At 45.0% G+C, this 23,579-nt stretch overlaps 1 protein-coding gene across 10 annotated transcripts in view; it reads right to left on the bottom strand.

Annotated features, from left to right (window-relative positions):
- Nucleotides 1-2,052: 2,052 nt before the first annotated feature.
- The window catches only part of BLNK (B cell linker), an 849,614-nt gene continuing 828,087 nt past the window's right edge, over nucleotides 2,053-23,579 (bottom strand). For all 10 annotated transcript variants that reach the window (XM_078643456.1, XM_078643447.1, XM_078643446.1 and 7 more), the window contains 4 exons: nucleotides 21,632-21,714; nucleotides 18,281-18,364; nucleotides 18,012-18,167; nucleotides 2,053-3,157 (listed from right to left, as the gene is read on the bottom strand). In XM_078643456.1, the coding sequence (XP_078499582.1) occupies nucleotides 3,038-3,157; nucleotides 18,012-18,167; nucleotides 18,281-18,364; nucleotides 21,632-21,714 (443 nt within the window). In that variant the 3' untranslated portion in view covers nucleotides 2,053-3,037. The remainder of the gene's footprint in view (nucleotides 3,158-18,011; nucleotides 18,168-18,280; nucleotides 18,365-21,631; nucleotides 21,715-23,579) is intronic.

Consider the following 23,579-nt stretch of genomic DNA (forward strand, 5'->3'; position numbering starts at 1 on the left):
CTCTCATGAGTCATAACTTCTCGATCTCTTTGTGCAAGTGGACGATGAGCTTAGACTACCACAGATGTAAGGCTAACCACTGGCTCTTGATGGAACCATTCATCATCCCTTTGATGTTGTGTTGAGAAACATGGCCTCGCTGGAAAGTCAGGGATCACTGGATCCATAGGATGTGTTGATACTTCACTCTCTTCAACGGGGGTGGGGTTTCAATAACTTTTCCATGTTTTTTTGTCGAAGAGAAAGCAGAGCTTTTTCCTTTCCCTTGGTTTCTTGCCTACCCAATTTCGTATTTTGCCTGACTCCTCAGTAGGTTTAATTATGTATTTCGCCAATGTAGTAGTAGAACAAGGGATATCTGCTAAGCTGTTTGTTATCTTGTTTCTAGCTTTGCTTTGTTTTTTCCTCTGTTTTTTTGTCATTATATATGGTGGAGAAGAAGGTTGAGGATCGTCGGGTCTGTAAGTTTGCACACTAGTGTCTGCATCAGCCACTTCATTCTTCTTCCCTAATGGCTCTGTAGTTTGACTGTAAGTCGCTGTTCTGTCGCTCACTGTCCTCCTATTATCAAATCCATCAGTTTGTTTTCTCCACTATTTGAACAGGCTAAATGGATCCTTATTACAACCAGGACCATGCAGATCTACTTTTATATCTTCATTTAGGGTGGTCAAAACATCTGGAATTGTTGCTAATTTATTAATCAGCGGTGCACAAGTGAAATGTTTGTATGATGTTTCTTCTTGCGTGTTCCTCAGGTTACTAGATTATTTAATTTGGACAATTTCTGATCGATACCGGAGACTGATTTTGCCATGACATTGAGAAGGTCCACCTGGACGTCCATTGTATGTAATTGATAAGTCCGGGCTTCTAATGTCAACAGCAAAGTTATAAAGAAAATATCCCAAATAGCCCCTATGTGAAGTGTGCTGTGGGAGATCAAAGAAGATGTAATAACATCTTTTTATAGAATTAATAATGCATAAACAGCATTTTTTAAAGATCAGGCGCCCAACACCCGCAGAGCCGTATCATGTTTTGCCTTCTCAAAGCATTTAGACATCATATAAATAATTTATGATTTTGCTTGCTGGAGAGGGTAAACAATCTCTATGTGTGCATGTTTGGCTACTTTGCCATCTATAAGAGTAGGGACCATATAGACTGCAGGCACTAAATCATCCCCTCACAAGTAAATAAAATTTGCTCCAGGTAACGAGGGTTTGGATGCCCCATGTGAACATAGGTTCAAAAACTGGTCTAGAACACAAGCAAAATGTATTTGTATTCATTTTTTTTGCATTTTCTACCTATTTCTGGCTCCCTTTTCCACTTGCTTAAAACTAATAGTACCTGAGCAAGTGGAATTCGCTCCCCACTATTAAACAGTTTGCACTTGTTTTTTCACTACATCCAGTCTAAATTACCTCGGAAATGTTCGCTTCAGTGTGCTGCATTTTTATTTTTGTAGCTGTGTCCGTGCATTGCACCTGGAAATTTCATACAAAGTGACGGCCACTTTGGGAGACGGTGACACAAAGGATATACACCATTATGGTTCATAACACTAAATGATAAAAGATTGCAGAACACCATGCCTATCCACTGGGGCATATAAATATTTGAACCTTAGCTCAATTTGTGTCACTGATGCAGATTTTTAGGAACTGGGGCTTATTTTGTCATCATTACACTATGACCCACAACAAGGTATATAACGAGACCAGTATTGCCTTCACTATCTCTGTACTGATTATGTAAAAAAAAAAATGTTCTAATAAAATCTTTTGAAAAAAAAAAAAAAAGTAACAGAAAAGAGAGAAAGAAGTATTCATAGATGGATATGGATACAGCGGCATGGGGAGAAATAGGAATTAAAAAACAAAGGGCCTGATTTAGATCATGGTTGACGGGTTACTTTGTCACAATGGAGGGACGAGATAGAGACATGAAGTGTATGCTGGTGGAAGAGGCAATGGGGGGGGGGAATCAAAATAAGGCATTCTGCAAGCTCGACACTGTTTCTCAAGAAAAACTTTGGGCCCCTGATTCATGTACTTATTTATTTTACAAATGAAGCCTTGATTATTGGACTGATTGTTATGCGAGAAGTGTGCCTGTTACCTTTAACTGGAGATCGAAAGCGATTAAACTGAAGTCAGGAAGGAAGGATCCGCATTTTGCCCTCAGACACAGAACAGGCCATGGTAGGCAATACAGATACATGTCACACAGTGGCTTGTAGCTAACTTAATGTATTTCCATATTTCCAAGCCTCGAAATCTGTAGGAGCTGGCGTCATTCTGGCTACTCAGGTTAAGCACAGATAAAACTAGTTTGCAAAAGGCACCAGTAAAATATTGCTTTCGGTGTAACGGAAAATACAAATCAAACGTTGTGGTTTATGGTACAATAATAGCTTATAGGCTTTAGGCTGCCGAATATATTATATACATCAGGGGCTATACGTGTAATCAAAACAGAAAATGTAAATCTATATAGACATCAGTCCTCACTGCTTTCGAGTGTGTTGCACTCACCAGGGTGCTCGCTTTTGTGTCCTGACCCACTCTTAAACGGTGCAAGAATCCTTTTCACTGTTGACAAACTAAACACCCCCTCCCTCTCAAAGCCCCCTCCCGGCATGGGCACTACTTTCGCTTCTTGCAAGGTAATTTCTTTTTTACAAATGTTGTTTTCACACAGTCGCCAACATGGTTTATTTAAAAAAATGCTCTAAATGCCTGACTTTCATGATGTATATCTTAAATGCACTCGCAAACCTAGGAGAGGTTATATTGTGTCCGATATCTGAATCCACATTCGCCGGCCATCTTTAGGTCCATCTTTAAAACAACAAGCAGCGTGGATCCGCACTGCAGAAACTGGACATCAAACTCCAGGGCATGTCTTTTAAGTAGAACATGTGCTTGATTTCAGTGCTGCTGTTTTCAGAGCAGTTCTCTTTTCCAATAACAAGTCCTGTTGCCAAGGTGAGCATGTTCCGTCTACAGAGGAGGATGACTCTGCCCGACTAGCTGACTCTGACGGCATGTCTGAGTTTAGTGGAATCCTTGGTGTTGTTCTGGCTGTCAATTAGCACCAGAGGGGAACGCTGGTGATTCTGCACCATCTCGGCGACGCTACTGAACCGCTGTAGGGTGGAAGTAAAAGCGAGAAGTGGATAAGTTCTCAAAACGATCACATATACATATTTTGCATGAGTGGCTGTAGAAACTGGAGCAACAATTTATTTTGTGAGGGTTTCAAAACAAAGTTCACTTCACGTTTGTTGTCTAGCATTAAGGAAAGGTTCAAATGAAATAAAAACAATATCTAATTCTCTTTCTGAAAATCACAGAACAGCGAAGTTCACACTGAAAAAATATAATCTTGCATTTGGGAGAGTTTAGGTGCTTGAAACAATTCTAATACTTTCCTCTCTTCCAGATGGAGTCACTATCAAGTGTGTGATTTCTAGAAACGTCACAGGAGAAGGAAGGAGCTTCCTCAAGCACCCTCCCACAGACATGTTCTCTTCTACCCTACGGAATCTCTAAGTTATCAAGGAGCAAGTAAGTGTTGTGTCTATGCAGATTTTCATAGAGGGCGATGTGTCTACGCAGATATTCATAGAGAGAGTCCTAATTTTTAGGCCTGGATGCAGTCTGCTGTAGCGGTCTGTCTCCTGATGTCATTAATTCCTGAAAAATGCAATAGGAAGTACAGAGAAACTGTTTGATTTGCGTCACCCCATCTTTAGCCACTGGCTTTGATGAGTTTTTCTTAGTTCGGCAGTGCTTGGAGCAACCACCCATCACTGCCATGGATTTTCCTAGGTGGCCACACTGTTCCATTTGTGGCCTAATCCTTAGAAGAAGAAAATGTGCACTCTTCTGAGAATTAGGTCGAAAGAAACAGTTGTGCAGCAATACATTTTTTGGACAGGATTTTGAATGTTCGAATTAAAATATGTAAAATGTACCTTATATAAAGGCAAGAGTCAACAGCCTGAAAGGGGAAACACCCTTTACAACAATGCCTTTACCAGGCATACTATCTATCTATCTATCTATCTATCTATCTATCTATCTATCTATCTATCTATCTATCTGTCTGTCTGTCTGTCTGTCTGTCTGTCTGTCTGTCTGTCTGTCTGTCTGTCTGTCTGTCTATCCCTTCCTGCCTGCCTTCCTGCCTTAAACAAATAATGTTAGGGCAAAAGTTAGGGTTTGGGGTGGGTAATGGCAAAGGGAGGTCAGAGTAATTTTAGGGTTTAGGTGTGGGTGGTAGTGGTAAAGGGAGGATAGGGCAATTTTGGGGCTTATAGGTGGGTAGTGGTAAACAGTGGTAAGGTTAACTTTAGGATTTAGGGGTGGGCAGTGGAAGAGGGAGGTGAAGGTACCTTTAGAGTTAAGGGGTGGGCTGTGCTAAAGTGAGGTATGGGTAATTTTAGGGTTTAGGGATGGGTGGTGTTAAAGGGAGGTAAATGTATATTTGGAGTTAGTGGTGCGTAGTGGTAAAGGGCGGTAAAGTAAATTGTATGGTTTAGGGCTGGGTAGTGGTAAAGGGAAGTACAGGTAGCTTTAGGATTTAAGGATGGGACGTGGTAAAGGGAGATATGGGTAATTTTAGGATGTAGAGGTGGGTAGTGGTTAAGGAAAGTCATGAGTAAATGAAATTCAAAGACAGGGTTGGGTAGATTCCCACTCCAAAAAGAAAAGAGATAAATTATATATTAAAATTAGGGTTTAGGGTGGGCAGTTGTTAAGATAGATATGGGTAATTTGATCGTTCAGGGTGGGTAGTTTTAAAGGAAGGTTCAGAGTAATTTAAATAAGGGGATTAAAAAATTAAAATTATCTATCTATCTTTCTATCTATCTATCTATCTATCTATCTATCTATCTATCTATCTATCTATCTATCTATCTATCTATCTATTTTTGGGAACCAGGGCTTATTTATTCATCATCAGACTTCGAATCACAGCAAGACAAAGAAAGATAGAAAAGAGAGAAAGAGGGATTCATAGATGGATAGGGATACAGTGTCAAAGGGAGGAAGAAGGATTAAAAACAAAGGGCCTGATTTAGATCTTGGCGGGCGGTTACTCCGACGCATTGGAGGCATGTGATATAGATATGAAGTGTATGTTGGTGGAAGAGGCAAGAGGTGGGATTAAAATGAGGCATTCGACAAGCTGGGCAATGTCTTTCAAGGAAAACTTGGGCCCCTGCACTTATTCATGTACTTATTTATTTTACAAATTAAAATTGGTATCAAATTGGAATTTCCCTATTAACTGTTCCAAAGGAAATTTGAACAGCGATAGCACAAAACCAGATAAACTGGATTACACCAAATTTGGCACAAAGCTAGATCTTGCTCCAGAAAGTGTGTTCTTTGAGATTTGGTGTGGACAGGTTTGGGGTAGTTTCCCACTCAAAAAAGAAAAAAATCTAATTATATATTAAAATCTGGGTTTAGGGGTGGGTAGTGATAAAGGTAGGTATGGGTAATTGTAGTGTTTACGGGTGGGTAGTTTTAAAGGAAGGTTAAGAGTAATTTAAAAAAAGATAGGGTTAAAATATTAAAACTATCTCACTATCTATCTATCTGGTCCCAAATTGGAAATTCACTATAAATTTTTCCGTAGGAAATTTGAACAGCAATAGCGCAAAGACAGATTAACTGGATTGCACCAAATTTGTCAGAAAGCTAAATCTTGCTTCAGAAATGTGTTCTTTGAGATTTGGTGTAATTCCATTCAGCAGTTTTTGAGAAATCGAGGTTCAAAAATGAGTGTGCCATATATATGTTGTATATGGACAATATATAAGGCAATATGTATACAGACGTGTTTTTTCCAAATTCTTCAGAATTGTGGGCACACTTGTGTCTCAGCCGATGCAATACAATTTGTGGGGATTATTGTTCTTGGAGTAATGTAATGTAATGTATAAGACTTGTAAAGCTCTCTGTTACTAAAAGGTTTCCTGGCGCTGACCTGCTGATCGAGAATGAGAAAAACTGGTATTTTACCAGAAATCGGAGGTATTAAAAAGCCAAGTTTTCAGCTCCCATCTGAAGTTAAGTAAAGGAGAAGCTGATCAAATGGATATCCGGAGTTTATTCCATATTTTGTTGGGTACCCAGATGGAAACTTCTGCCACCCCGGTGCGTTCTCTTAAAGGTAGGTACCACCAATGTTTTAGAATTGGAATATCTAAGTGATTTGCGGGGGTGTGTACCATCTTAATTTCTTAGTTAATTCTTGTGGTCCTTGTTTGAGCAATGCTTTATACGTGAAGCACAATGCTTTGAAATGAACCCTCTCCTTCACTGGTAACCAGTGTAGTTGTTTGATGGTTTTCCTGACAGATACGTACTTTGGTGTATGGGAGAGAACTCTTGCTGCCTCATTTTGCAGCACCTGAAGCTTCTTACGATGCTGGGCGCATTTATTGAGATAGAGGCCATTACAGTAATCTAATCTGGCCAATATCAAAGCTGATATGACCAGTTGTTGAAATATTACTGAGATAAACAACAGGATCTTTTTAATTTTCCTCAGAATGAAAAAACTAGAAGATGTAAAGGCATTAATCTGCCCAGCAAAAGTAAGTTTATTATCTATAATTATCTCTAGATTCTTGGCCTTTACTACTGGTTATGGCTGTACACCAAGTTTCATTGGTCACCATTCTGGAGACCAAAAAGAGGGATAATTTCCAAAGAGGAACACCTCTGTTTTGCTAGAGTTAAGCTTCAGGCTATTAGCGCTCATCCATAAACTTACCACAAGCATGTAGTAATGAAACTGCTTGCTAACGAAATGTGGCCGATTCCTAACTGATACCACTATCTGTGTATCATCAGCATACGACGTTAAGTTGAAGCTAAACGCTTTTTATAACTGAGGCTAGAGCCGCTATATAGATATTAAAAAGTGTCAGGCTAATTGAGGAGAATGTGAGAATGAATGATTGTGAGAGTGGCTGTATGGATGAGTGTGTGCTTGTATCAGTGATTGTATAAGAGAGTAAGTATGTGTTAGTATCTGTATGAATAAGTGCAGTGGTGGTGTGTATAACTGTATAGGTGAGTAAATAAGAGAGTGATTGACTCTGCATGACTGATTAGGTGTGTGATTAAATCTGGATGAGTGGCGGTGTGTGAGTGTCTGTATAGGTGTATGAGTGCATATGATAGTGTTGTATAGATGAGTAACTGCATGGGTGAATGAGTGGCTGTGTGTGGACCTAGGAATCAGTGAGTGGGTATGTAGTAACTAGTATTGGTGTGTCTATGGTTTCGAAAATGGTAGTCTATATTTTAGAGTGGGTGTATAAAAGTTATATTAGGGTGTGAGGAGGTGCATCAGATTATCACGTGGATGATGTCATCAGTGATGTCACTGAACATGTCATGAATTATGTAATATGTGACGTCATCAGCAGTGCACTGCGGGGGCGCGAGTTATATTTAGCTCAACTAATTATAACTCTTTCTCTGTTTTTTACGCGTGAAATGTCCAACTAACTATAACGTCTCTGAAACCTATGTTTTTTCAGTGAATTTCTAAGGTTTTTTTAAATGCTAATTTCTAACTATAACGTCCCTGAAACCTATGTTTTTTTTACAGTGAGCTTCTAAGGTTTTTTAAATGAAAATGTGTAACTATAACGTCCCTAAAACCTGTGTTTTTTTTAGTGAATTTTTAAGTTTTTTTTAAATGCTAATTTTTAACTATGCCTATAGAGGTTGGACATGTGCAGAAAGAGTAATAAAGGCGCAGAAAGAAGCAAGAGAAATGCGGAAAGAGGCAACAGAAGTCCAGAAAGAGGAAGAAAGGTGCAGAAAGAAGCAATACATATGCAGAAAGAACCAACAGAGGTGCAGAAAGAGGCCTTGTTGCGAAGTCATCCTGTGTCCTGGCCAACCCCCAACTTTTTGACACTGACCGGCCCCTGGTCTCTGCCTAACCAGGCCCAGAGCCAGTGCTATGCTGAAAATACAGTGAAAACACCTACATACACTAGGCTGCACTATGGGTTGAGGTACCCCTGTGATTGGCATAACCTCCCCTGTAAGGCCCTAGTGCATAATAGGGCAGGGGGATTAAAACTACCTCTAAGCCCCTAACATATAATAGGGCATGGCAGTTTAGAGGCCAGCTGCCCTTTTCTGCACTTGAATGTGTGCACTGCTGAGCCTCAGGTCAGTTTAAAAGTAGCGCTGTGTGTGCAGAAAGAGGCAAGAGAGGTGCAGAAAGAGGCAAGAGACGTGCAGAAAGAAGCAACAGCGGTGCAGCAAGAGGGAAGAGGGTTCCAGAAAGAGGCAAGAGAAGTGCAAAAAGAACCAACAGAGGTGCAGAAAGAGACCAGAGAAGTTCAGAAAGAAGCAGCAGATGTGCAGAAACAGGCAGAAGAGGTGCAGAAAGAGGGGGCAGGGGCGCAGAAAGAGAGAAGAGGGGTGCCAAAAGAGGCAAGAGGAGTGCAGAAGTTTGCAAGGGAGGTGCAGAAAGAAGCAAGACCAATGCAGTAAAAAACAACAGGTGCAGAAGGAGGCAAGAGGTGAACAGAAAGAGGCAAAAGAAGAGCAGAAACAAGCAAAAGAGATGCAGAAAGAGGCTAGATGGGTGCAGAAAGAGGCCAGAGAGGTACAGAAAGAGGCAAGTGAGGTGTAGAAAGAGGCAAGAGAGGTGCAGAAAGAGGCAAGAGAGGTGCAGAAAGAGGCAAGAGAGGTGCAGAAAGAGGGAAGAAGGGTGCATAAAGGCAAGTGGGGTGCAGAAAGAAGCAAGAGAGGTGTGGAAAGAAGCAAGAGAAGTGCAGAAAGAAACAACAGAGGTGCAGAAAGAAGCAAGAGCAGTGCAGAAAGAACCAACAGAGGTGCAGAAAGAGGCAAGAGGGGTGCAGAAAGAGTCAAGAGAAGTGCAGAAACAGACAGAAGAGGTGCAGAAAGCGGGAACAGGGTTGCAGAAAGAGAGAAGAGGGGTGCCAAAAGAGGCAAGAGGGTTACAGAAATTTGCAAGAGGGGGCAGAAAGAGGCAACAGCATTGCAAAAAGAACCAAGAGACGTGCAGGAAAAGGGAAGAAGGGTGTAGAAAGAGGCACGAGGGGTGCAGAAAGAAAGAAGAAAAGTGCAGAAAGAAGCAACAGAGGTGCCGAAAGAGGCACGAAGGGTGCAGAAAGAGGCAAGAGAAGTACAGAAAGAAGAAACAGAGGTGTAGAAAGAGGTAAGAGAGTTGCAGAAAGGGGGAAGAGAGGTGCAGAAAGAGGCAACAAAGGTGCAGCAAGAAGCAAGTGAGGTGCAGAAAGAGGCAAGAGAGGTGCAGAAATAGGCAAGGGAGGTGCAGAAACAGGCAAGAGAAATGCGGAAAGAGGCAAGAGAATTACTGAAAGAAGCAAGTGAGGTGCAGAAATTTGCAAGAGAGGTGCAGAAAGAAGCATGAGGGGTGCAGAAAGAAGGAAGAGAAGTGCAAAAAGAACCAACCGAGGTGCAAAAAGAGGCAAGTGAGGTGCAGGAGATAAGAGAACTGCAGAAAGAGGCAAGAGAGTTGTAGAAACAGACAAAAGGGGTGCTGAAAGAAGGAACAGGTGGCCAGACTGAGGCAAGAGTGGTGTAGAAAGAAGCTCACCAGATGCCTCCAGTAAGCCCCACACAGCTGGATTGCTGAGAGTGTTCTGAGGCCACGCCCCCTTTTTACACCACTCTGCAAATGTTCCTCCTGGTGCACTGCTGGTGGGGCAATGAGGTCCTCTTGTGTCCTGAGGACCTCAGGACTAAAGTTGACTTCATCCTCCGAGCAGCAGTGCCCCAAGAGGCGCGTTTGCAGAGTGGTGTAAAAAGGGGGCGTGGCCTTGGACCACTTTCAGCAATCCAGCTGTGTGGGGCTTACTGGAGGTATCTGGTGGGCTAGTTGGCCCCCAGGGCCCCTCAGGATTCAAGGGAACTTAATCACCCAACTTAGAACGAGCCAGGAGGTGCATTTGCAGAGGGTACAGGGAGGGGCAGAACCTACGGACGCCAGCTTTAAAATAAAAAAGAAAATTAAATATCCCCTTTCCCTGGGCCACTTCTGGCCCCGGGGACCCCATCCCCCGGGGCTTGCCTGCCTTTACTTTTTATTTTTTTTGGGAGGGGGGCTGCGTGGCCTCCCTCCTGAGGCCAATTATAGCCCCGGGGACCCCATTCCCCGGGGTCTGGCTAGCCTTCTTTAAAAAAAAACATTTTGGAGTGGGCCACGTGGCCCCCCTCCTCAGGCCATTTATGTCCCCGGGCACTCCACCCGAGGCTGGCCTACCGTTTAAATTTTTTTTATTAAATTAAAGGGGATGGGGGTCGAGTGGCCCCCCTCCCGGCCATTTCTGGCCCCGTTGACCCCATCCCCCGGGGCCTGGCCTCAGTGTTGGGGACCGTGGGGGAAGCCCCAATGCCCCCACGGTCCCAACCGACTCCCCCCCTCCTGTGGGAACCGGCATTGCTTTTGGGCAAGGGGAGCTGCTCACATGCAGCTCCCCTTGCCCAAAAGCAATTCTGCTTTGCTTCTTGGAAGTGAGAGCGGGTTTCCTGCTCTCACTTCCAAGAAGCAAACGGAAATGTCCCGGGGTGGGCACCCCGGGACATTGCAGGAGCCGGCCCTGGGGGTGGTGGTCCCCAGGGCCATCGAGGGATCCAGGAGGTGGGCGCCTGGCCCCCCTCCCAACTGTTTAAAGCCCCACGGAGGTGGTGGTCCTCGGTGCCCTGGGGTCCGCAACAGACCCCGTATTTAAATAATTAGTACCCTGGTAAGATGGTGGTCCCCAGGGCAGTGTGGGGGGGCAGGAGCACCCCCCCACACTTACTTTACTTAATTGAAGCCCAAAGGAGGTGGTGGTCCCGGGGCAGTGTGGGTAGGGGCAGGAGCCCACCCCACACTTTATCATTTTAATTTAAGCCCCAGGGAGGTGGCTGTCCCTGGTCCTTGGGGGGCCTGTGAGGCCCCCACCCATAATAACCAATGCCCCAAGGAGGTGGCGTTCCCCAGGGCAGCATGGGGGGCAGGAGCCCCCAACGCATGTTTTTTTTTAAATCCCCGAGGAGGTGACTGCAAATGGGTTGCGTGCCCCTACACATTATGGATGAAGCCCTGGGGAGGTGGCAGTCCCTGGGGCTGAGGGTGCCCTCGCAGGCCCTCACTAATTTATTGCACATTGCCCCCGGAACCTGGTCCACCCGGGGGCTTATGGAAAACAAAGCACGGGAGTCTGTGCGTCATTTTTTATTTTTATTTTTTCAGCCGGATTTGTGAACCCAGTGTGAATCCGCGTTATTTTTTTTAATGAAATGCTTTTCTGGCCCTGGAGGTCATTGTGGGACCCCCTGAGCAGGCCTTGGGGGTCAGGGTGTTTCTACCCTGCCCCATTTTCTTGTTGTTTAATCTTTTATTTACTGTCTTGTGACTTGGTTTTACTGAGTTACAAGATGGCTGCCAAAACTTCCTTGTTTGGAGTGTTGGTAGCCAATCAGAAGTCAGCTTGTGCTCAGGAGGGTTCGCGAATCCTCCTCGGTGCTCAGATATCGAGATGTTTTATTTTTACATTTCTCAGTAACTTTTAAACGGATTTACACCATTTAAAGCAAAGAGTGCACTCTGGACCAAGTGCTAACTCTCTGCAAAATTTGGCGTGACAAAAGTTCCTATGGAAATTAACATGGGGAAAACGCGTTTTGGGTCCCCCCTTTTTACTCGGCCCCCGCTTGACGAATCACCCGAAACTTTCAAGACAGGAGCTGACTGGAGCGCTTCATTGGTTTTGAAAATTTTGCGTAGATTTGTCAAACGGCGCCAAAGATATTGTCAAATTAAAAAAAACGCTTTTACTATGGAAACTAGCTCCTAACTATAACTACCTTCTGGCAACCGCGGAACAAGATCGCGGAGGTGATCGAAACGCGTCTGAGGCGGACACTTGTCTGCACTATTATGGGTGAATAAAATATACGATGCAACTTTGAAACCTGCCAACGTACCTCTTTGGATGTCTACTCTGTTGTGCTCTATACCTGCTAGCAGTCCCTCCTTTGACTTGGAGGGTCAGGACTTTTGTTCTCATATATATATATATCACTGAAAAAACCATAGGTTTCAGGCCTTATATAGTTAGGAATTAGCATTTAAAAAACCTTTAAAATTCACTCAAAAAACTATAAGTTTTAGAGGTGTTATAGTTAGCTGGACATTTCACTCATACAAAACCATTGAAATTGCTCCTATATAGTTAGTTGTACTAACTATATTTCGCGCACCCGCAATCCACTGCTGATGATGTCACATATTACATCATTCATGACATGGTCAGTGACATCACTGATGACATCTCAAAGGATCCCTGTGGCTTTGGGGGTTGCTGTGGTCTGGGGACTCGAGGAGTGAGCGGAATTCGTGGGACATACGGACTTTGGGGGTTTGTAAACATCCGAGGTCTAATCCAACCCCGCAATACCTGCCGGCAAGAATCTTGCATTCTGGGACCTGTAGGCGCCATGCATTAGGCGGCCCACAGGAGGTATATGCACATGGAACTCACCTGGGGGGCGGAGCAGGTCACGAGCAATCAGGATGGGGTGGGGTATTTAAATCCAGAACAAGCGCCTGCATCCTAACAACACCCCTGGCGCTGAAGAAGGCAAACAGACGCCGAAATGCATTCGCCATGATGTGTGTTTCCTGAATAAAGCTGACTCCAATGGTTCCCTTGTTGTGGCCTCTTCTCTTTCTACGGAGGAGTTGTGGACATATATATATATATATATATTCAATAATTTCCACAATCACAATCCCAGGAAATAATCCAGGACTCCATGGGTAGTTACTCACTCAGCTTTATTATAGTATATATATATATAAATATAAACGCTCCAAAAGCACGCCGCTTAACACAGCACCTTCCTGGAGAAACGGACACTTGAGTCCGGTATGCGAATTGCAGAAGAATTTTATTTCATTTATTTTTTAAGTGAATCAAGAGTGCCACGATCCGACGTGTTTCGGCGAACTTGGTCGCCTTGCTCACCAGATGAAAGTGGTCGAAACCAAACACATTTTTAAAATACAAACCACCAATGAAAAACGGTTTACAGATTGTCATGTGACCATTAGTGTCCATGGATGAAAGACTTGTACCCTTGGTCATACTTACAACCAACAGACTAGCGTTTTAACCAATTTTAACATTGAATTAAAATTACAAATATTGCATTATCTTTTGTTGATTTGAAGGTGATAATAATGTACAAATACAAATACAGAAATTGAACAACCAATGAGCAATCGGCATATTTCTTTCCCACATATCATGATAAAAATTAATTAAACGCGATTCTCAAAATTAATGTGGTATGATTGTACAAGAGCCACAAAAGCATAATTAAACTTTGGTTCTCCCTGCATAATACAGAATATCTTTATAGCCCTTGACATACAAATTGCTCAGTTTAATTCATTTGCCTTTGAAAAACACCTCCAAATATCGATATTCAATGTTTAAAACATAGTCACATATAAAAGTTTAGTCAATCCATAAAGTGCTTAAGTGTAAAGTGCCAAAAATAATTTTTTTAAATTACTAAACAGGAATTCCCAGCCGGGAATCCTTTACTGCAGAAGGCAGCAGCACGAACATTTCCTTAAATATAGAAGTTCTAAGATTAATCTCAGAAACATCATATAATGAAAAACTCTTTCAGAATGTGGATCCATGCTTAAGACACGAGATAAAATCCAGGGCTAAAGTGGCTAGTGCGTTGTAAATTATTATACATTTGAATAATACAGGAATTATATCTGTGCAAATGGCGCCAATAAATAGTATAAAACCATAAATTCATATACATAAATTCATGATAAAACACACACCTAACGGACATCAGATGGAGATATAAAAATTCATATCCATAATAAATAGCTAAAACCACTCTATTCAAAACTATACATAAATACTCTAGATCTAAAAATAGAATTAAACCAAAATTATGTACCCTCCCTACCATGCTCTTGTTTCTCTCCCATGCGGTGTTGGAGGATATTTAACAAGGATTTAAAGATACTGATGTAAATCCTCACACATATTGAGACCTCTCGGACTTTTTGTGTCGAGCTCAAGAATATATCTTGTCTCCAACTGTCTGAGAGCTTTTTCCCTGTTGCCCCCTCTTTTGCTTATAGGGACACTGTCTATCACAAAGTAAGTTAGAACATTCAGATTGTTATTATGTTCGGATTTGACGTGTCGGGCAACTGGGTATGAAGAGTCCGAATTAACGGTTGCTCTCAAGTGCTGTAAAATACGTCCATGGACCTGGAGTTTTGTGCTCCCAACATACTGGAGACCACATACACAAGATAGAACATACACCGCATGGTCTGTTTTGCAGTTATAGTTGACGCCTATCTTGATCAACTCGTCTGAAAATGCATTTTTATAAGAGTTGGTGTTAACCCCGAATCTACACGCTCTACATGTGCTGCACTTAAAAAAACCTTTTTTGGAAGAGAGCCAAGTATCCTTATTAAAAAGCTCAGGGCTGTTTTTGACCAAGTCACTCCGCATGGAACGAGCTTTCCGGTAAGTAAAATTGGGTTTTGATGGTAAAACTTCTTTAAGAACTCCATCTGTTAAGACTATAGGCCATTGTGAATTTATGATTCTTCTTATGGTCTGAGACTCCTTATTGTAAGTAGAAATAAATCTACATTGAGAATTAGAAGTATCATTTTCCAACTCAATGGAATCAGATATTGATTTGAGTGCTTCCAGCTATTGATAATTTGGGGACTACATTTAGTAATGTCGATCTGTCCTTTTCATTGGCTTTCTTTATTGCCAGATCCAATTTGTATGCATCGTATCCCCGAGCCAGAAGCCTACGTTTAGCATTCTCTTGGGACTCTTTTAGTGCCCTTTCAAAGCTGCAAGCCCTTCGAATTCTCAAAAATTCACCATAGGGAAGACTGGCTATGGTATGATGCGGGTGGAAACTAGCGGTGTTTAATAAGGTGTTACCTGCCGTAGGTTTTTGATACAGGCTTGTTTCTATAACCCCTTCCTGGATAGAAACATGAATATCCAAGAAGTTGGTGGAATTAGAGTTAATGTGAGAAGTGAAAGTGAGATTGAGGTCATTGGCATTAATACTCTCAACAAACATATTAGCTTCCTCAATACTTCCCTTCCACACAATAAACACATCATCTATATAACGACACATATGCATCACATGCAAGTCGTAAAGTGCCCTGTGTTGAATCCTGAGGACATGCTCCTCCCACCAGCCCACATGTAAACATGCATAGCTGGGGAAGAAGCATGCCCCCATTGCCACGCCTTGTTTTTGTCTAAATACTTTGCCATCAAACATGAACACATTATTCATCAAACACCTCCTGATCATCTCCAAGAGCATTTTGTTGTGTTGGTACATGCCCGCCTCCCTTTGTTGAAGGAAGTAATTTACTGCACGGAGACCATCATCATGCTTGATGCAAGTATACAATGAGGCAATGTCTAAAGTTAAAAACACCAAATCATCAGTCCATTGCACAGTGTTTAATTTAGATAAAAAGTCTCTGGAGTCCTGTAAATAAAAAGGTAAAATGGTAAACTCTCCCTCTGTCTGCCTCTGTCTCCCTCCCTCGCTCTCCCTCTGTCTGCCTCTGTCTCCCTCACTCTCCGTCTGTCTGCCTCTGTCTCCCTCCCTCGCTCTTCCTCTGTCTGCCTCTGTCTCCCTCCCTCGCTCTCCCTTGCTCTCCCTCGCTCTCCCTCTCTCTGCCTCTCCCTCTGTCTGCCTCTGTCTCTCTCCCTCGCTCTGCCTCTGTCTGCCTCCCTCGCTCTTCCTTACTCTCCCTTGCTCTCCCTCGTTCTCCCTCTGTCTGCCTCTGTCTCCCTCCCTCGCTCTCCCTCTGTCTGCCTCTGTCTCTCTCCCTCGCTCTGCCTCGCTCTCCCTTGCTCTGCCTCTGTCTGCCTCCCTCGCTCTCCCTCTGTCTGCCTGTCTCCCTCCCTCGCTCTCCCTATCTGCCTCTGTCTCCCTCGCTCTCCCTCTGTCTGCCTCTGTCTCCCTCCCTCGCTCTCCCTCTGTCTGCCTCTGTCTCCCTCCCTCTCCCTTGCTCTCCCTTGATCTCCCTCGCTCTCCCTCTCTATGCCTCTCCCTCGATCTCCCTCTGTCTGCCTCTGTCTCTCTCCCTCGCTCAGCCTCTGTCTGCCTCCCTCGCTCTCCCTCTGTCTCCCTCCCTTGCTCTCCCTCACTCTCCCTCTGTCTGCCTCTGTCTCCCTCGCTCTTCCTCTGTCTGCCTCTGTCTTCCTCCCTCGCTCTCCCTTGCTCGCCCTCTGTCTGCCTCTGTCTCCCTCGCTCTTCCTCTGTCTGCCTCTGTCTTCCTCCCTCGCTCTCCCTTGCTCGCCCTCTGTCTGCCTCTGTCTCCCCCTCTCTGCCTCTCCCTGTCTGCCTCTGTCTCTCTCCCTCGCTCTCCCTTGCTCTGCCTCTGTCTGCCTCCCTCACTCTTCCTTACTCTCCCTTGCTCTCCTTCGCTCTCCCTCTGTCTGCCTCTGTCTCCCTCCCTCGCTCTCCCTCTGTCTGCCTCTGTCTCTCTCCCTCGCTCTGCCTCGCTCTCCCTTGCTCTGCCTCTGTCTGCCTCCCTCGCTCTCCCTTGCTCTACCTCTGTCTGCCTCTGTCTCCCTCCCTCGCTCTCCCTCTGTCTCCCTCGCTCTCCCTCTGTCTGCCTCTGTCTCCCTCCCTCGCTCTCCCTCTCTCTGCCTCTCCCTCGCTCTCCCTCTGTCTGCCTCTGTCTCCCTCCCTCCCTCTCCCTGCCTCTGTCTGCCTCCCTCGCTCTTCCTTACTCTCCCTTGCCCTCCCTCTGTCTCCCTCCCTCGCTCTCCCTCTGTCTGCCTCTGTCTCCCTCCCTCTGTCTCCCTCCCTCTCCCTTGCTCTCCCTCTGTCTGCCTCTGTCTCTCTCCCTCGCTCTCCCTTGCTCTGCCTCTGTCTGCCTCCCTCGCTCTTCCTTACTCTCCCTTGCTCTCCCTCGCTCTCCCTCTGTCTGCCTCTGTCTCCCTCCCTTGCTCTCTCGCACTCTCCCTCGCTCTCCCTCTGTCTGCCTCTCCCTCGCTTTCCTTCCCTCCCCCTTCTGCCTCTCCCTTGCTCTCTCTCTGTCTCCCTCCCTAGCTCTCCCTCTGTCTTTCTGTCTCTCTCCCCCTCTACCTCCTCCCTCTCCCTCTGTCACCCTCTTCATCTAACCCTGCCTGTGTGTGCTCTGGCTGAGACAGCCTCCGGGCACACACACACACACAGCCGCACCCGAGCACTTCACAGGTCTTTAAAAGACCATTCACATGTTAATGAGGCTTTGTTCACCTCTTAGGCCCCTGCAGCTCTACTCTGACTATGGCAGGAATCGCCCGCCTCCACAGAGCAGCAGAGTCTCTTAAGTCGCGCTGCCGCAGGGGTGTTTGCTGACACACTTAAAAAAAATAATAATATTAAAACACGGGTATGATGTTTGGACGGTCCGCGGGTCGCCAGGGAAGGCTTGCAGGGCCGCTGTTGGCCCGCGGGCCATACTACGAGTACCCGTGTTCTAGATGAACAGTTGGCCACTCGAAATAATAATCCACTTTCTTAAAGATATTTTTTGTGAAATAAATTAAATTAAATTCCTATCTTAATATGGGGAAAGAACTTAAATCCTCGAACCCAGTGTTTTATGCCTTATATGAGCATTTGCTGTATGTGGGCTTACTGAGCACTGTATTGTGCCTACCCCTCATTGAGACCCAGCTGCAGGTGAGCATAGTTAATGTTCTTCACCCTCTGAATGAGGAAACCTTAAGGATCTACACCCTGACCCCACACAAGATCTGAGCTTCTTGTCTTAGACACGTGTGAGCAACCCAATTTGCACAAACACAGTATATTTTATTCACATATGTGCACAAGTTGCATGAAGCAAATGTACTATGTGAATATATGACTCACCTCTTCTCCACTTTTCTCCCTTCCCAAGGCATATTGCCCAGTCGATTCAATGTAGCGTACTGGAATATTATAAACTTTCCGGTTGAAGAGTACTACTAATGTGTATGGCTGCTGTAGATCTTGTCCAGAACTTTTTCTTATGAGGAAAGCTCCATCCTGTGCCAAAAAGGAGATTGTTTTAATGTTATATTAGATGTTTGTCTAATTTTGTTACAATTTGCTAAAAAAGCATAATACTAGCCACTGTGTTGAATTTGTATTCGTATTACCTTGTTCGATATCTGTAAGGCTTCTTCTGCGGCTCTGCGATCACAAGACGAAGCATACCACTCTTTGCTGTAGACACCAGCTTCCTTTAGTTAGAATACAAAGCTGCATTAGAAAGTATACAGGACCGCACAGTGGTGTGCTAAGGGATTGGAATTAAAAGCTATAGGGTTGTATGGAGATTAGGGTGACTAGATTTTGAAAAGCAAAAACCCAGGCATTTTGCAAAAAAAAGAGGAGGGACTACAAATTTACATCAATCGAGCAGCACAGAAAGGCAACGCTCATCAACATAGAAACACAAAAGAGGCACTACGAAAATAAATACACTGCAATTTTTAAAACCAGTGTCATAACTTTTAATTTGCTTTCTTAGAACAGCTGCTAACCAGCCCTTCTTTGGAACACATAAAAACATGCTCCCCACAGTTTTCAGCTGACCCGCTCTAACAACTGGGATATGAGTCAAATTTGCCCAAGGGTTGATCCTCCGCAATGGCGGAGGAGCGTCGCCCCACTAGCTCAGAGCCAGCAGCTGAAAAATAAAATTATATTCTATCATCGTTTTATTTTTCACCTGCTGGCTGAGCCAGCGTGTGTAGGGAGAGGCAGGGCCATGGGAGGGAGAGAACGACTGGTTGGTGCCCTTTTAAGTGCACATGTGAACTTTGCCGGCTGTCTTAGGCCACCCAAACACACATGCACACTTACGTTTCTCCAACCGGGGTGTATTGAACAGCAAAGTAGGAGAAACAGCCCAGACTCCCTGTCCCTAAGTAGAGATTCAAACCTGCCCGCTCAGGCCAATACCCACCCTGCTCTAATTGCATGAGAGCAGCACGGGGATTGCACAGGGAGGCTGTGATGATGTCCCTTTGTTTGCTGGGACCAGAAAGAACAACACCGAGTCACGACACGGGAGGAGGCTGTCGCGATTACCAGCCTGCCGCTAGATGGAAGGGTTAGATCAGGTATAAAACACACAACACTCTTCTTTTTCGAATAAACCCTTGGTTTCCCCCAGGTTCCTCCATAGGACTACTACTCCCAGAAGGCTTAGAGGCGCGGTAACAGGAAGACGGAATCAGGTGACCCATCCGGGACGCCTACGATAAAGCACCGCCTCAGGAAGTGAACGGTGCTTGACAACTTTCCCTGAAGCCTAGGTTCAGAGGGCGCTTCTCGCTGAAGATTCCCCTTCGCTACACCCCTGTGACGCTGAGGTTCCTTGCCTTGGCAGAACGGCTCTTGTACCTCGAGCGCGTGGCATTCTGGAAGCCGGACGCCGGTGCCTACTTGGAACTCCTTCGAATTTACAGGTATTCTTCCGCCATTTCGAGAGTGGAAGACTGCTCCTGGATTGAGCTCTCCTCTCGGAATGGTTTCCGGACCCTGCAGCGATGCGGATTGTCTCGCCTTGAGGGTTTTTTATGTATTTGCTGATTGTGCCGATTTGTGCTTTACCAGTTTCCAGCCTCTGCTGTAATAAGAGGTGTTCTGAGGAGCTCTTGGAAGTAAGAGGCATGATCTGATATTCCTTTGATCCCGTTAGAGACTTCTGTCCTGATTTTTTTTACCGCAGTACACTCAAAGGATGTTTATTTTTTCTCTGCCATATTATTTGTGCCAAGTGTCGTACTAGGGAACAATTAAGGAATATTTGACCTAACTCTAGTAATGAGCAGCCTGCTTATACTGTTCAGTGTATGGTGTACCTTACCACAATGACTTGCTTTCATTGGACGGAGAACCGTGGAATTCTCTAGGGTCTATTGCTGGTATTAAAGTTTTGGGAGCCTGCAATTGATGTGAGTGTGACAGTCCTGTATTTCTAGTGCGGTGACCTGGGTGAATGCATACTGTGTTTCTTACTGTCTTCTCACTTTTTTCGTACACACAGTGTTACCAGACGAAGGCAGGCGCTCTAGACCAGACGTGTGAAGCAACAGGACTTCTTTATTATTTTGTCCCCTTCCCTTTCGTGCTCCTTTTTCCGCTTTGTCATTTTAGCAATGTGGTGGAAGTAGTATTCAGGGTAAGAGGAAGGCTACTCTTCACGGCATCGTTCCTGCTGGCTGTTAATGACAGGTTAGTGGCGTACATCTTACCTGGTGCTGCTGACAACCCCGACAGAGGCCCGCAGCTTCAGTTAAGTCTTCTATTTTATTTAAAATTATTATTAAACTCCACCCGTGCTCCCCCTCCCGCACACACCCTGCACCTCTCACCTGCCCATCACTTTTTGTTTACAGGCGGCCGCCACTGAATCTGCCTAAATATGTCATAATAGCGTGTGAAAAACCGGTACTGTCCTGGAAAATCCGGGATACCTGATCGCCCTAATTGAGGTTTCAAAGGCCTAAACAGCAATAAACAATTGGATGGGTGTTCCACTGAATTGTGATGCAAGAAATGTACATTAACTCCTGGCATGGATGAGGGACCTGGACAACTAATTAGAATGATTCTCTTGCAGGCCTGCGTATAGGGCATGTAATTGGGTTGGGGGAAGGAACGGCTGTGGCTTATATAATGTTACTAGTCCAGAAAGTAGGACAATATCGCCATGGATAGCTGATATAAGAAATACACTCTACTATGAAGGCCATATATGTAAGGCAGAGCCAAAGTGACAGGAAGTAAAGGGCATTGGTACCTATTATTAATGGATGAGCTGAAAATAGGGCAAAATGTTACTGTGATTGTTGGGTTTCTTTCCACCTTTAAATGACAAATGTTAAAGTAACACTGCCTTCTGAGTGACTTGTACATTTTCATGGTGAAAGTTTCTTACCTAAGATGTATGAAAATAAAGTTATATGAAAAGAACCACATATTAATATCTCTGACCTATTACAAATCATTAACCATCATGTTTGGATTCGCCTATTAATGGCACTGCTGCCACCTACTGTTCAAATGTGTCTTTCTTTAAACCCACTATATACATGAGCATGGAGTGCTGTTTATGAAACGTATTTGCCTCCATATTTCTTCCCGTCTTCTAAGTCCCTATTAAAATAAATAATCTTCCATAAATGTCTTCTCTGGGAACTAGAACATGTTATGACGCGCAAAAGCTTGGCTGTATTCGCGGGTGCAATATCACAATTATCTTCCTTCCATTCCTTTCTTCCTTTCCGTCTTGCTCCCTTCCTACCCGTCATTCTTTCAGCCCTTATTTTTTTCCTCCCTTGAATTCCTTCTCTCTTTCCTCCTACTCTCCTTTGTTGTTGTTTATCTTTCTTTGTTACAGCAAATTGCCTAATAGGAAAGTAAAAGATAAGATGTCCTACACAGTTTAAGAGATGCAATTACACGACCATTGCAGCCTGAGTGACTTCAGACCGTACCTGCTCTGCTGTCGTACAACTGGATGAAACATTATTTCGTGCTGGTGGTGGGTTGAATTTGCGACTCGCAGGTTCTGGCGGCCCTAGGAAGGGAGAAAAGATACAAACCATGTTAAATGCGGGCTGCAGTGAGGCAACCAGGAAACATAAGGCGAATGGCAACCATGTTGCTTACTGTAGCAATTTCCCTTATATCTTTGGTAATAAATAACCAGTGGTCTGAGTGCAAAAAAGTAGGAGGGGCTGTTATGTAGTAAGCAACGCTTTGGGGGCAGGAGAGGGTAATGGTAACTATAGCAGAGGCAGCGTTGAATGTGGCGGTAAGAGGTAGTGGCAGTACCTCGTGATCCGCTTGCTCGCCACAGGCCATAGCGCTGAGCTAGTGCTCCCATTCATGCTGTGAGTGTGATTATCTGTATTATAGCGTTTTTTTATCTGTGACTAAAACGGAATTTTAAAATTGTAAAATTGCTCGCATTGCCCACACTCACCATCACTACACCCTAATGACTGGTGCAAACGCCGTCATAGGAGACGCCTTCTGATCCGCCTTCCCTCTGAACGCTAGAGGGAGGACACCACTTCCTGTCTCCAAACTGCTGGGCGGTTAGCGCTCTAGCAGCTGGGTCTCTCGGGGCTACTTAGGCGGAGCCTGACTTCCTGGCGCTGCGGTAAGAGGTAGTGGCAGTACCTCGTGATCCGCTTGCTCGCCACAGGCCATAGCGCTGAGCTAGTGCTCCCATTCATGCTGTGAGTGTGATTATCTGTATTATAGCGTTTTTTTATCTGTGGCTAAAACGGAATTTTAAAATTGTAAAATTGCTCGCATTGCCCACACTCACCATCACTACACCCTAATGACTGGTGCAAACGCCGTCATAGGAGACGCCATCTGATCCGCCTTCCCTCTGAACGCTAGAGGGAGGACACCACTTCCTGTCTCCAAACTGCTGGGCGGTTAGCGCTCTAGCAGCTGGGTCTCTCGGGGCTACTTAGGCGGAGCCTGACTTCCTGGCGCTGCGGTAAGAGGTAGTGGCAGTACCTCGTGATCCGCTTGCTCGCCACAGGCCATAGCGCTGAGCTAGTGCTCCCATTCATGCTGTGAGTGTGATTATCTGTATTATAGCGTTTTTTTATCTGTGACTAAAACGGAATTTTAAAATTGTAAAATTGCTCGCATTGCCCACACTCACCATCACTACACCCTAATGACTGCTGCAAACGCCGTCATAGGAGACGCCTTCTGATCCGCCTTCCCTCTGAACGCTAGAGGGAGGACACCACTTCCTGTCTCCAAACTGCTGGGCGGTTAGCGCTCTAGCAGCTGGGTCTCTCGGGGCTACTTAGGCGGAGCCTGACTTCCTGGCGCTGCGGTAAGAGGTAGTGGCAGTACCTCGTGATCCGCTTGCTCGCCACAGGCCATAGCGCTGAGCTAGTGCTCCCATTCATGCTGTGAGTGTGATTATCTGTATTATAGCGTTTTTTTATCTGTGACTAAAACGGAATTTTAAAATTGTAAAATTGCTCGCATTGCCCACACTCACCATCACTACACCCTAATGACTGGTGCAAACGCCGTCATAGGAGACGCCATCTGATCCGCCTTCCCTCTGAACGCTAGAGGGAGGACACCACTTCCTGTCTCCAAACTGCTGGGCGGTTAGCGCTCTAGCAGCTGGGTCTCTCGGGGCTACTTAGCCCTCGCCTTCCCGTGAGCGCGCAGCGATTGCGCGCAGTGGAGCCGAAGCTACGCCGAAGAGTAGCCAAAGAGTGGCCCGTCTGCGCCCGTCCGCGACTGGACGGGGCCAGGGGCCACCCACCCTGTTCCTATGTCCCTCCACCTCTCCTGTGCCCTGGCCTCATCTGAAGATTCTCACATCAGGTACTCTTCCCAATTCCTACGATTCCTCCGCCCCCAGGATCACTACCGATGTGTAGGCAATGGCTG

Source organism: Lissotriton helveticus, chromosome 5_1 (assembly GCF_964261635.1).
Source record: "Lissotriton helveticus chromosome 5_1, aLisHel1.1, whole genome shotgun sequence".
Classification (NCBI taxonomy): domain Eukaryota; kingdom Metazoa; phylum Chordata; class Amphibia; order Caudata; family Salamandridae; genus Lissotriton; species Lissotriton helveticus.